The sequence below is a fragment of the Elephas maximus genome, chromosome 14, assembly GCF_024166365.1.
Source record: "Elephas maximus indicus isolate mEleMax1 chromosome 14, mEleMax1 primary haplotype, whole genome shotgun sequence".
Taxonomy (NCBI): domain Eukaryota; kingdom Metazoa; phylum Chordata; class Mammalia; order Proboscidea; family Elephantidae; genus Elephas; species Elephas maximus.
The window spans coordinates 63,669,489-63,683,613 of NC_064832.1; the positions used below are offsets into that span (position 1 = coordinate 63,669,489).

Sequence of the window (14,125 nt, forward strand, 5' to 3'; positions counted from 1 at the left end):
CTTAGGACAAGAAAGAGAAAATGAGAGGTCCACTTCTGTAAGCTGTATCTTATGTTCCTGAATAATAAAGGAGTCAAGAGACGGACAAGAGAAACAAGTAGGTGTAAATAAAGAAAGAAGGTGAAAGAAGCAGAGTCATCAAGAGGAACAGAAAGGTGAAAGTAGAAGAGGTTCTTTGGTCCCTGGGGTATATCTGCATTCCTGTCTGGGGGTTCTATGTGTACCCCCTGAATCTTTATAACAATTCCTCAAGCTTTTTAACCTTGCAACCATTTGTTTTCATTATATACAACCAGGGGAGTTCTAACTGATCCAATAGTTCCACTCAAAATCTCCAGCTCGTTATTGTATAGATGTAAATGATGTTGTCAATATAAATGTCGCTCATTACCTAAAGCACTCATTTGGCACTTAGGAGTTTATGCTCTATGTTTGTGTCATTTTAGGCCTTTAATTCCACTACAGATACACAGATGCTGGGTGATAGGAATTGAATATTGTACAACTATGCTAAATAGCCTGCATGTTTTAGGAATTGATTGGTTTTTGACGATAATTTTTTTTCTGTGATTAAACAGGCTACTCGTCTTAAAGTTAACAATCACAGGTAGGAAGAAATGATGTGATTGAAATAAATGAACGAATAACATGTAAAGAATAACTATTCCTGGGGGAAGATGTTTCTTTCCCTTTTCTCAATTCCTACACAGTTGTCTGACTCCCAAATCATCTTGTTCTGTTTTCTAGAAGGTTGATGTATAAAATGAGTTGCTAGATTGGTAACACCTAGTAGAAAGCTCTTTAAATCAATGCTCACTTAATAACAGCTCTATGTCCGCTACAGAGTATATGCTCAATGAATCATTTCTTACGGAAAATAAGACTTACCATTCCAATAAAATTATAAACTCCACATAACAACTATATTTTCAATATTCATAATGTAGCTGTTACAACATCTAGTACCATGCTTTCTGCAGAACAGAGGCTTTATTAATCAATGTTGCTTAAATGAATAAATGAGTATCATTTCAGCTTCTATATATAAGTGGTACATATTAAAGATAAATGTCAGCACCAACCCTATATATAAGAAACACGTAATGTTTTTACAATGGCATTTACAAATGCGTTTGAATTCTATTAACATCTCTATTTCTCATATTTTAAAAACACAATCCATACTACTTTTATTTATAACTGATTCTCCTCTAGTAATAAATAGCTTTGGAGTAGAGTGTAAATTTGCTAGACCCAATGAAAACACACGGAAGAAGAAACCTAAATTATCACCAAATTCTATGAACATCCATAGATCTTATGATGTTCTAGAATAAGTGTTACTGACATGAATACATTACGACAGAAAACAAAAATGTGTTTGTAATGGTCACATAAACATAGTTTTTTAATTATGGGAAAATAATAATTTGTTAATATACTATTTCAAGAGCTCACTGAAATAATTCCTTTAGACAGAAAAAAAAAGATCTATTTTCCATTCTCTTGGGAATGTTTAAAATATTCACAGAGATAGCAACCCAATATTTCTTCAAATGCTGGATTGATTAAAACGTTTATATATTATTAAAGCATATTGGAATTTCAAAGTGTCTAAAGGCATTTTTTGCAACGATAGAAATCAAAAAGAAAGACACTGAGTTAGAGTTACAAATCTACACTGTTATAGATATGGGAATAATATATTTTGTTCCATCAACACGTCTACTTCACATTATTCAGCACAAAGCTTTGTGAAATAAGAATCATGGGAATATAAGAATATAAAGAAAAAAGGTACAAATAACAGCTTCATAAACTGAGAAATGTACATAAATAAATCATGTATATGTGGGCAGTTTGCTTAGCTAGCAAGAAACAAAATATGGAAAATCTGCTTGTTAAACAATAACTACAGAGTGTGCTTTTATGATGTTTTTCACCACAGTAATTCATATTAGAGATAGAGGCAGTTGCATGTTAAATAAAATCATTGAGCATTGTTCCCTTAGCATTGCAAAAAGCTGACTTATGTTGTTTTTAGATGCTTCCCATTAGAAAGTAAATACTCCTTCAATGCTATGCATTTCACAAAATTTAATAAAGACAAACTGTAAATAAAGTCACTGGGAGATTTCAGACAGTTTTATTAGGAGATTGTTGAAAAGAAAAAGAAAATTAAATACAGTAACAGTAAACGTGGTTCTCACATTGAAACCAGGCTCAAATAACTAGGCTACCATAGAAAAATTTCCAATTCTTGCATTATGATGTAAAAACAGATTTTTGTACAGATTTTGTACAACAAAATTCGTAATAACCTTTTATCATTTTAGAAAACTTTAAATATATAGATAAAAATAGACAATTTTCATAGGTCCTACATGAAGATGAGTATGTTCTGTTCCAAGGGCTTGCATAGAGCGCAAATGTGGTTATAATACAGAACAACTAGACATTAATACCTTTAGGATTATAAAAGCATGGGAAACATAAAATGGGCACAATTTTACTTGTCTAAAGAAAAATTTCCAAACCAACCTGCATAACTAAAAAAGGGCAAAAAACTTAAGTTACAGACTGACAATAACATTTCATGAATTGCAGTATTTACATGTTAGTAAGATTCACTCTTAACATATACCTGATAGCTTTTTTCTTCAATCCTTGCTAAAATTTCCTTTTAGGTCAAACCAAACTCTAAAGCATTCTCAAAGGTCTTGAAAGCATGTTATTTTAAAACTATTTAACCTACCTAACAGGTGACTCTATGCAAGGAGCAGAGCAATGGCGGATTCTACCACTTATGTAAATTGTAGACTTTTTAAAAAATCGTTCAAAAAATGTATGATTCAAAAGCTTGCCACAAGTCCATCCAATTTTAAGTATTGTCATCCTTTAAAGACTGCGTATGTGGAAAAAAAAAAAAAATACATACACCTAGGAATAGAATCTCTTGTGCTCAGACAACAAAAAGATGGTTAGGGAAGAACTAAGAAAAACCAGGTTTCTACAAAGCTCAAACAATATTTTAAATAAAAATATTGCTCCTTTTTTAAGCAAGCTAAAATAGGAACTATATATATAACCTTTTTATTTGTATTTTAGAAATGGACTTAGTTGGTTAATAGTGAGCTACAGGAAAGAAATCTATTCCAGTATTGCAAAGACCTAAAACCTACAGAAGCTTAGTGCCAGAGTATCTATAATATTAAAAATTTTTGTTAACCAAGTAATAGCCAATCAGAACTTTCTTTAAGCATATTTAATCTACTTTTCTGAGACATTTAAGATTTTGCTGTTTTATGGTAATAAATAATGTTATGATCATAAAGTTTTAAGATGACAGCAAAATCATAAAATGTATAATTGTCCTGACTCGTAATATCAGTCTTTAAAGGTGTAACTCCAGATATGGAAAAACAAAGAGAAGGTAACATAAATGTGTAATAAGCAGTGTTTGCAGCTTTACTTCCAGTTATCTGCACAAAAGTGAAAACACATACTGTAACTTTCAAAAAGACAGTGAAAATAACACGTAGCCACCCTTCCCTCTGACCAGAGTGGGAAGCACAACACATCTTAACTTTATCACTCAGCGCTACATGGTATTAGACTGATACATCAAGGGTTTGTTAGGTTTTGTTTTTCAGCAACATTAACATAATATGACATTAACATATAAAAATATTTCTGGTGTTTTGATTTACTGATCAGCCACGATCCATTCTCAATAGTGCAGTTTGGGGCACTAACTAGGTTTCAATATACAAATAAAAGTGGCTGACAGCGAGTTCTGACGTCACCAGATGCTTAAGGTCTCATTCATTAATACTGTGACTCCAGACAAATATTTACATGCCTGCATGCGTTAAAACCAGAAAGGCGTCTTTCTGACCAACAGGGTGACAAAACATAGTTCCTAAAATTTTCATTTTCCTAAACTCTAGTATACTACTGCATACATAATACCTTCCTTGTGTGTTTTATGTTTATATACTGTACATGTGACCAACAGCTTGAATAAGAAGCAACATTATATATTTTGATTCTATATACCACTACCAGTTTGGAAAGAAAACATGTTATATTTATATATAGTTTTTTTTTTTTCTTTAATTATTTTTAAGAAAGAAGACCTTAAGTGAAACCTTTTGGCTTAATTCAGTGCTTCTTGTTAGATACGCAAAATGTTATTTCATCGGGTTGTTGTCAACATCCATTTGTTGGCCTTTTGGAAAGCATGTGGAAAGAAAATCTTCAGGAGAAAACCCACAATAGAGAGTTTATAGTTGAATGTAACAGAATATTACTCTTTATTTTATTGATTTTTTTTTTCCCCCAGGAATCCTCTATGCCCCCTACAAGCTCATTTCCAAGTGTTCTTGCTGGTTTCTGGAGGACATAATTCTGTAAGTCTGGGTGACCAGTGCTACAAGAGTCTGTTGATGTGCTCAGGTACAGAATTTTCAGGAGAGGAAAATGGTTCATTCCATTAAAAAACAAAGCTAGGTCTTACTCAGACCTGCCTTTAACTCTATATGCAAGTGTCCAGCAGCAAAGTTGCAGTTATTAACTGTAGGAAGTTTGATACTTGTACATTTACAAACATTCTCAGGTCTCTGGCATGAACCACAGGTGAAAATCAATGGAGAAAACTTTTTTTTTTTTTTTTTTGTAGAATACTTAAACTGTTGAAGAACATCAATACACAAAATTGAGGAAGTTCCCTTAAAAGGACTTTATTTTTTCCAAATTTTCCACTGACGAATGTCTAACTGCAAAGGTCTTTACCGTAACATGAATTTCTTCGCCAGGAAAGATTCAGTACATGACAGTAGTTTTCAAATACAGTCTTCCATCTAAAAATGAACAATATAAAATAATTAATGACGTAGCATTTGGGGAACAAATGTTAATATAAAAAAACCCATATAACCTGATGTAAAATTTGTGGTTTTATTCTATTTGCATTTGCTTAGGAAGCAACTTTTTCACATATTCTCAAAGTTAATTTTGTAATTGCATTGAGTTTATAGGATTGGAAAGAATACAGCACTTCTCGTTCTCATAAATATATATTTGCTATTCTGATATCAGTTGCAGAGCACTAAGACAACAGGCAAGAGAACGTGTGTGTGCTTTACTGATATGCAAAGCTAGCTGATTTCTCTTGAGTGACAATTACTTCCTCCAAGCTTGCAGAACCAAATTTCTTCTGCATGTACTCAGGTGTATCTCCATCATGAAAGACACGGCACTTGTCTAACCCTTCAGCAGTGTTGTTAAATATACCACATAATGTAACTATTGTGCACATTTTTTGCTATTTATATGAAAGTCATCTAGGTTATTTCATCACTATCAGTGAACTATATAGCCTTTGCCCCCTCAAGTGAGAGTAACCAAATAATTAAATGTCAGAATGTGAGCGTGTTACTCAACATTTGCCAATTGAGAAACACAGAGTTATGCGAAACAGAAAAGGAAATCAAATCTTGGGCATGTTTAATAAATCCATTTGAGTGAAGCAGAAATAAGAAATGGGAGATTAAAAATCCAGGGCAGAACAGAACATAAGCCTATTTCTCAAACGTAAAACCTTCTAAACTGTCCACTTTGTGATGTGGCCTAAACTTTGGATAGACTTGAGGAAAATGTGTCTAAATTTTAATTTTCAGCATGTACAAAAAAAAAAATAATAATAAAGGGTATAATAATCAGAAGAGGAAGATGTTCCAAACATTTATAAATTCATATTGCCCTTAATATGCTTGCAAAATGTCTGATAACTTAAAGAATTAAAATATAAGAAAGTAGAACCTACAAAGATTAAGAAAGTAGAAAAGATAGTCTAAACATTTGCAGATTTTGCCCTAACAGTAAACTTTATCAGTGCTCTTACATAATCTATAGTAGACATAGTCAGGAAGGAACTTAAGCATCAATATGAAGTCATTTTTACTGCACAGAAACATCCGTGTGCCCTAATTCTATATTCCTGTCCCAGGTTTTACCTTAGCTTAATTTTCAGGGCTGGAATATAATCTCCAGAATGGAACTGAACTCTGTTTTGCTCATTGATGTTTCCCAAGAACCTAGTACATGCTCAATAAATATGTATTGAAGAAATGAATGAATGAATTAGAGATACACTTCATGTGATTTACACGGAGTTGATAGTGAATAATGTGTACTTCAAACTAATCAATATTTTGCATAATATATATTTTAACATCCAAATACCACCATTTTTCTTTATACTGGCTAATTTCTAGTAAGGTTTGTCAGGTGTTATTTGTGTCTCTAAAAGTAATCCAGCACAACTTTAAGGATAATGATAACATTTACCTTAAGGATAATTATAGCATTGACTTGAAAGTCCCCAAATATCATTTGCTTTCTAATTCAACAGCCATGATATATCAGAATTATTCTAAACATTTGAAACATCCAGCAATTAAAAAAAAAAAAATGTCATTGAGTTGATTCTGACTCGTAGCGGCCCAGGAGGACAGAGGAAAACTGCCCCATAGGGTTTCTAAGCAGTGGTGGTGGGCTTGAACTGCTGCCAATCTCTTAACCACTGTGCCACCTGCCAATCTCTTAACCACTGTGCCACCTGCCAATCTCTTAACCACTGCGCCACCAGGGTTTCAACAAGAATACTGAATATGTATTCACTATTTTGAATTTTAAGATATTCAAGTGTTTTAAAGGGTTGGTTTTATCTTAATCCTACGCTAAGTAACAATTATCATTCCTCTAGTAATAGAGATAAGAAAACTGGATATAGTATAGTAGATCAGTTGACTATCACTAGAAATCACCAATCACATGAAAATATGCTTCCTATAAACAACATACACTTTTGAAAGTAATATAATCTCAGATTGACCAATAGAAACGTATTATTAATCCAGCTGAAATCTACTGTTGAATTAATGACTTAAAGACATCCAAAAACTTTGCTGAATAATCCTGTTTAATATGTAATTTGAAAATATTTTACTTTCACTGGCCCCTAAGTATAGTCTCTCACTGATACCAAATATTACCAGAGCTTAGCAATAGTTACTGTAATATTTGGTCAAAATAGGAGCCTCCAAAATCATGTGTAAATCAAATAGCAGTATCAAAGCATAACATTTCGATATTAAAAAAAAAAAAAAGGATATGACAGTACCATATTGACATATTGTGAAATATTTGTTGTTGCATGGCACATGTCCTCATTTCTTCAGTTGGTTTGGCTTGATTGCACCCACCTCTGACACAAAACTACACTTTTCTTATTCCTTTACATTGTATAAATGTACTAAATATGTTTTTATTTTCTATTTTCAGTTTCTCAGGAATTTAGTTACTCACATTGTAAATAAGCCTAAGAAATTTAATATTATAAAAATAACAAACAGACTCTAACGTCAGTCTTTCTGGCTAGAAGCTGGGTAATTTTGATTCTAATATTTTTTATTACATGAAACAATATAAGTAAAAATTTAGGAGTACAGAACATAGAAGTTACGAAAGAGGTAGAGTGCTGGAATTTTACTGAAGTTTTCCCATGTTTAACCCCTTCGTTAATCCCTACTTCTCTCTCTTTTCAAATGTCTCATTATTTCCATTATCTCTTCAATCGTGTTGAGAGTATCATTCCCATTTAAAAGAAAACAGACATTTCCTAAGATTAGGTGGGAGAAGAGAGACTTTAAGTCACCCAAAATTCACATTCCATTAAGTTAGATCTTTTAGAGTACCTGTGATAAGGTACTAACTTATTTTAAACAAAACCAAACATGTCAATTCTCAGTATGGGTCTTCTAAATCACTGTATATTGAAGAGAAAAAAAAGAAATGCTAAAAGTAGTTTTTAATTATCTGTGATGTCGACAACCTGTAAGGCAGAAAGAATCCAGGAGCAAACAGTGGATCTATAGGGGATAATCTATTAAGTCTGAGTAATAGTTCTAAAGATCCACATTTATATTGCTAGCCAAATTCTTCGCCAAGGCCCTCAAGACACTTCATAAATTGGTGTCGGTTTCTTCTGTAATATTATCTCTGATCACTCTCTCCCTCACTTAAGGAGTTTGACTCTCTTTGCATTCTCTTGCATGTCAACCTCTATACTTCCTTGGAACATTCAGGTTTGTTTTTCCTTCTGTCTAGAAGGTAAATTCACTCCCTTCCCTGTTTCTTCCTCTGCTTTCTTCTTTTGGTCTTCTTTATGTTAATCTTCCCTATTTATTCTCCAGCACAAGAACCCTGAGAATGAACTCCACAGTGCCTTCTCACTTAGTAGTTATACATGTTGAGTTTACTACATGGTGAGTAGCCAAGTCTATTTCCCACCACCTCTTTATACCTACCACACACCAGTGCCTGGCCCCTAGGATCCAGCCAGTATAAATTTGTTGAGGGCTTAATTAAAGAAACCAAAACAATACTGCAAATATGCGGGAATGTGTATTCCTTCAAGGCCACAAAATAGCTATCTAATACTATATACAGACAATGTGAAAAAAGAAGAAGAAGAAAGTGCAAGTTGCCTTGCTGTCAGGGGTTAAGAAACAGTTATATGGGAAAACAAAATCATTTTCCCACCGGAATAATGACTGCAAACTAACAAATAACATGAACTAAAATAGAACATAAGCAAGTATAAGATAAAGTTCTTCTGTCAAAAATTAAAAAACCAAAAAACCAAACCCAGTGCCGTCGAGTCGATTCCGACTCATAGTGGCCCTATAGGACAGGGTAGAACTGCCCCACTGAGTTTCCAAGGAGCGCCTGGCGGATTCAAACTGCTGACCCTTTGGTTAGCAGCTGTAGCAGGGTCAAAAATTAACATGTCCAAAAAGCTGATCATTTCCTCCACTACTATATTCATTGCATTTTATAAAATATTTTATGAGCTATACGAGAATGAGAAAAAGAGCCCTGACGGTGCAACACTTAAGTATTTGGCTGCTAACGGAAAGATTGGCTGTTAGGACCCACTCGGAAGCCCAGCAAGAGAAGGGCCTAGTGATCTGTTTCCATAAAGATTAAACAAACAAACAAAAACAACAACAACAAGAAACAAAAACCTAACCCGACGCGGTCCAGTTGATTCCAACTCATAGAAAACGCTATGGGCATATCTACTTTGTCACACGTGGGTGGTTGCTATGAGGCAAAATCAACTCAATGGCACCCAACAACATTAGAATGAGAATGCTTTAGGATGGTACTTACCCTAAAAGCTTTAATGTAGTTTTAAATGCTAAACTTTAGAAAAAAATAAATTAGTAAATACACCTATATATTAAAAAATATATATTAAAAAATTATCTTTAGCATGTTAAAAAAAAAAAAAAAACCACTGCCGTCGAGTCCATTCCGACTCATAGTGACCCTATAAGACAGAGTAGAGCTGCCACATAGAGTTTCCAAGGAGTGCCTGGTGGATTTGAACTGCCGACCTCTTGGTTAGCAGCGGTGGCACTTAACCACTATGCCACCAGGGTTTCATGTTGGAAATTTTAAAGTCTATCTAAAACAAACTTTAAAAAATAAAACTCTATTAGTTTTTAAAATATACCAGCAAAATAAATATATTTTTTATTTAGTAAGCATCTTTACTTTGAATCATATACAAAACATATTGATAAAAATTATATATACATACACACACATATATAAAAACCCATTGCCTTCGAGATGATTCCTACTCATAGTGACCCTATAAGACAGAGTAGAACTGTCCCATAAGGTTTCCAAGGAGCACCTGGTTGATTCAAACTGCCGACCTTTTGGTTAGCAGCCATAGTTCTTAACCACTACGCCACCAGCATTTCCTATATAGACATATATGTATGTATATGCACACACATATATAACATATACTATGTGCTCAGTATCTGATTGACTATAAATCCACTTTTAATAAATACATGTCTCCTATTAAATTTTTGACTGACGTTACTAACAGATGGATAAATGCACCAAGTATTAAAGATGTCAGCTATAAAATAGGCCCGACCTACTACGATTAAGGCATCTCCATCATTAAATAACACTAAGGCATCAGAAATTCTCTCCCTTAGAATCAACTGGAGTCAGAAATACACCAGAGACCCTGGAAAGTGATGGTCTCTTCCTTTGTAACAGCTTAACTTTAAAAGCCATTCTACTTTGTAATTTTTTCATCTTTGTTGGAATCTACTTGTAGAGAAATCAAAGTCTATAAGAAGAAAAGAAATTTTAGCTAATTTATATTGTCCCAGAGGAATTATATTGGCCCTGTAACCCACAGTAAATAGCAGCATGTGGACACACCCAGAAAGCTAACAAGGGCTTCTGAATTACCGGGTTGCAGTTCTATCTCGGGCTTCTGATAACAAACAACCTGAGTGAAAGTTGAATGGCAAGGGTGCTAGAATAGACATAAAAAAAAAAAATATATTATTTAAAAAAAAATTTTTTTTTTATATTTATATGGCCCCATAATTCAAAATGCTCCATGTTATTTTATGTAAGATTAGCCCAATACTCTCTCACTCCCTGACTCTTCTAACAGCAAGAGAAGGCAGAGAGAAGGCCCTGGGGGGAAAAAAAATACAAAAACCAGCTATACGACAGAGGTCATTGGAATTTCTGGAGTGTTTCCACGGCTGAGGCCTCATAATTCAGAGATGTGTTGTTCGTATCCTGAAACTCAGAGGGCTTAATGACATGTTTTGTTTTAAGGGTTGTCCATTGTGTATTGGAGTCCCTGAGCTCAGCTGCTAACCAAAAGGTTGAAGTCCACCCAGAGGTACCTTCGGAAGAAAAATCTGGTGATCTACTTCTGAAAAGTGAGCCATTGAAAATCCTATGGAGCACACTTCTACTCTGATACACATGAGGTTGCCATGAGCTGAAATCGAAGGCACCTGATCTTTGTATATTGCACTTGTTTTTGTTGTTAGTTGATTCTAACTCATGGTGACTCTATTTGTGCAGAGTAGAACTGTACTCCATAGGGTTTTCAAGGCTGTGAACTTTTGGAAGCAGATTGCCAGGTCTGTCTTCTGAAGTACCTGTAGGTAGGATTGAACCACCAACCTTTGGCTAGTAGTTGAGCACTTACCCTTTGTGCCACTCACCCCTTACTAGATAATCACATATCTTCCTACTATTTTCTACATTGTCTTTATTTCTGTATGTGTTGGCTACAGGAGAAAAAATATATATATATTTTTCCTGTTTGTCCCTGATGCTGAGCCAAGTTTATCAAAAAGTTATTCCTTGATATCTCAAATTGATGAGAACTTTATTTTAAAATCAAGTAAATTAGCAATAATGACAATATTGATTATTATCATCGTAGTTAATATTTTCTAGGTACCTATTTTGTTTAAGGTTCTTTATAGATTTATATCTAAATCTAACAACTCAACAAAATAGGTATTCTTAGTGCCTTTTACAAATGAGGCTTTTAATGCTCTAAGAGCTTAAGTATTTTGTTCATTTTCACAGAGCTAGCAAATGGAAGTACAGTGATTTGATATTTGTGTGAATCCAAATTTTGTGTCCATTGTACTGTACCACTTTTCCTCTAACAAACAACTGGACTGTCACTGAAGGAAGTATGATGTCTGTGACTTGCAGTGGTAAACCAAAAACTAAACCCATTGCCATCGAGTGGATTCTGACTCATAGCAACCCTATAGGACAGAGTAGAACTGCCCCATAGGGTTTCCAAGGAGTGGCTGGTGGGTTCAAACTGCCAACCTTTTGGTTAGCAGCCAAGCTTTTAACCACTGCCCCACCAGACCTCCTGCAGTGGTAAGGGGTGATCTACTAAACACCTCAGTACAACCTCAAATTCCTTGTTTATCTGGTCCTTTTGGCCTTCCCAGGGACAGGGGCTTCTTTTTAGGCTGTAGAGCCTCAATTGGACTATTTTAAATCAAATTAAAATTCTTGTCCCTGGTTTTGGAGAAAATGCCTTCCTTTTATACATGGTTATTTGCTTTTGTAAGGGAGGGTGATATGACAGAAAAATCATCAAGCTAAACTTTGCGCATGGGAGTACTTAATTGAAAAGTCTTTTCTAATTAAAAGCATTGGGGAGTAGGACTTGAGTGGAACTATTTAAATTACAAATTCCTAATAGTTTGAAAGTTCATTGTTATCTGATGCTTACAACTATAATTTGGTATACAGGTAGTAGTCCCCGACTTATGATATACTCAAGTTACTACGAACTGCACTTAATGACCATCAATGTACCTGAACATTGCATCTTCCTCATAGGAAGTTATGGTAAAACGCATTCAGGGGATATGGAAAAAATTACTGACTTATGTGAACATGTTTCAAGCATTTGATCAGAACAATATGATGGAAGAGATCAGTGGGAAAATTGTCCATATGACAAGAACGTTGAATTTAGAACTTTATATCACGAATGCGGAGCAGCTTATAGATCACAGAGAAGGGGAAGTGACAGGTCAGGACTTAATGGATTTTGAAGAGGAAAGAAATGCTGATGGAGAAAGAAATAATGAGGAAGAGGAAGGGGAGAAGTTGTCGAAAATTTTTACGGTGAAAGAATTATCTGGAGTTTTTTCTAAACTAAATCAGGGGCTTCAGTTGCTTGAAAACATGGGCCCAAATGCTGATCGCTTTGCTAAATTTGACAGGCAGATTCAGGAATTAGTGAGATGTTACCAAAAAATGTATAAAGAAAAAAAGAAAAGGACCATACAGACAACTCTCACTAATTTTCTGGCTAGAAACGCCATTCCCATTTCCAGGGATAATCCAGATTACCCACAACCTTCCATAAGTGGAATTATTACCACAGCTGACAAAATGTCAACATTATCTAACTCTTCTTCATGGTTGCAGTAAATTTTTATGATCTGTGTATTATTTTATGTATGTATGTGTCAAAATATATCTAAGTATATATGTAATGTTTCCAACTCCCAAATCCAAAAAAGACTGGTTTATAAAGATAGTGATAATAAAAAGCAATAATAACAAAAAATAAGAAATAAAAAAAATGAGGTATCTGACTTACATCAGAACCGACTTATGACAGAGTCATCAGAACTGAACTCCATCGTAAGTTGAAGACTACCTGTGTAAGACATTATCTAGATCACTGGATAGTTTATTGCAGAGATGAATTTTGAATTATGTTTACTGTTAATATGCAGATTTAGATGTACAGATTATGAATTCTAGCAAAAAATAAAATTCCTTATTGAAAAGGGATCGCAATTTTTAAAATTAAAGTTGTAACAAATTAATTCAAACTCTTTTAATGATAGATTCAAAATATTATTTACGTGCTATGGTTGAGGAGAAAGGAATGGTGAATCTGTAAGAAAACTTTCTTTTCTGTTTTTTTTTTTTTGTGTTCATGTATTAAGTTTAATGTTTGATTCAATGGTTTTGCAGATATTATTATATGTAGGTTATTGCTGTCTAATACATACAGGCAGTTATAGAATTCCACTTTTAATCCATATATTAAAAACTACAGTACTGAATAGCTTGATCATTTAAGAACTAATGAAAGTTGTCCGATACCAATCATATTATAATACATGATTTTATAGCAGAAGATGGCATACAAATTGGAACCATTTTAAATTGCTTAGTTGGGTGATACTAGAAATCCAGTTATTTTTTTGTGTGAGGATCATGTAAAATCACTAACAAGGGTGTATTCTAGTGAAATGCACAACATGCAAATAGTTATATATCCCAGTTTTGAACAGAACTCTCTCGCAAACGTCCACAAAGATCTCTTATGTTTATTGCACAAAGGGCTTAATGAATTGCATTTCCAGTTAGGAAGCAGCTTTATTAAAAATGGCACCTATTTTTCTAAAACTTATATCCAGACACCCGTAATCTAATGAAATTTGCTGCTTTTACCAAACAGTTGTACATGCGCATACTTCACATCTCCAGGGCTAAGGAAAATATTAGCACAGCAGGGGACCTACATTTAAGATCAAATATCTAGAAAGTTTATAATTTATTTAAAAGATATCTAGTTAATATAAAATATAGTAGTTCGGAGCCTTTTTCAACATAATGTCTTAATCATGTGAAGTAAAGCAAACCAAACCAAGTG

The 14,125-nt window shown here is 33.9% G+C and overlaps 1 protein-coding gene across 3 annotated transcripts in view; it reads right to left on the bottom strand.

Moving 5' to 3' along the window:
• Positions 1-2,132: 2,132 nt before the first annotated feature.
• DACH1 (dachshund family transcription factor 1) overlaps positions 2,133-14,125 on the bottom strand; it is a 485,967-nt gene continuing 473,974 nt past the window's right edge. For all 3 annotated transcript variants that reach the window (XM_049853405.1, XM_049853407.1, XM_049853406.1), the window contains one exon: positions 2,133-4,862. In XM_049853405.1, the coding sequence (XP_049709362.1) occupies positions 4,825-4,862 (38 nt within the window). In that variant the 3' untranslated portion in view covers positions 2,133-4,824. The remainder of the gene's footprint in view (positions 4,863-14,125) is intronic.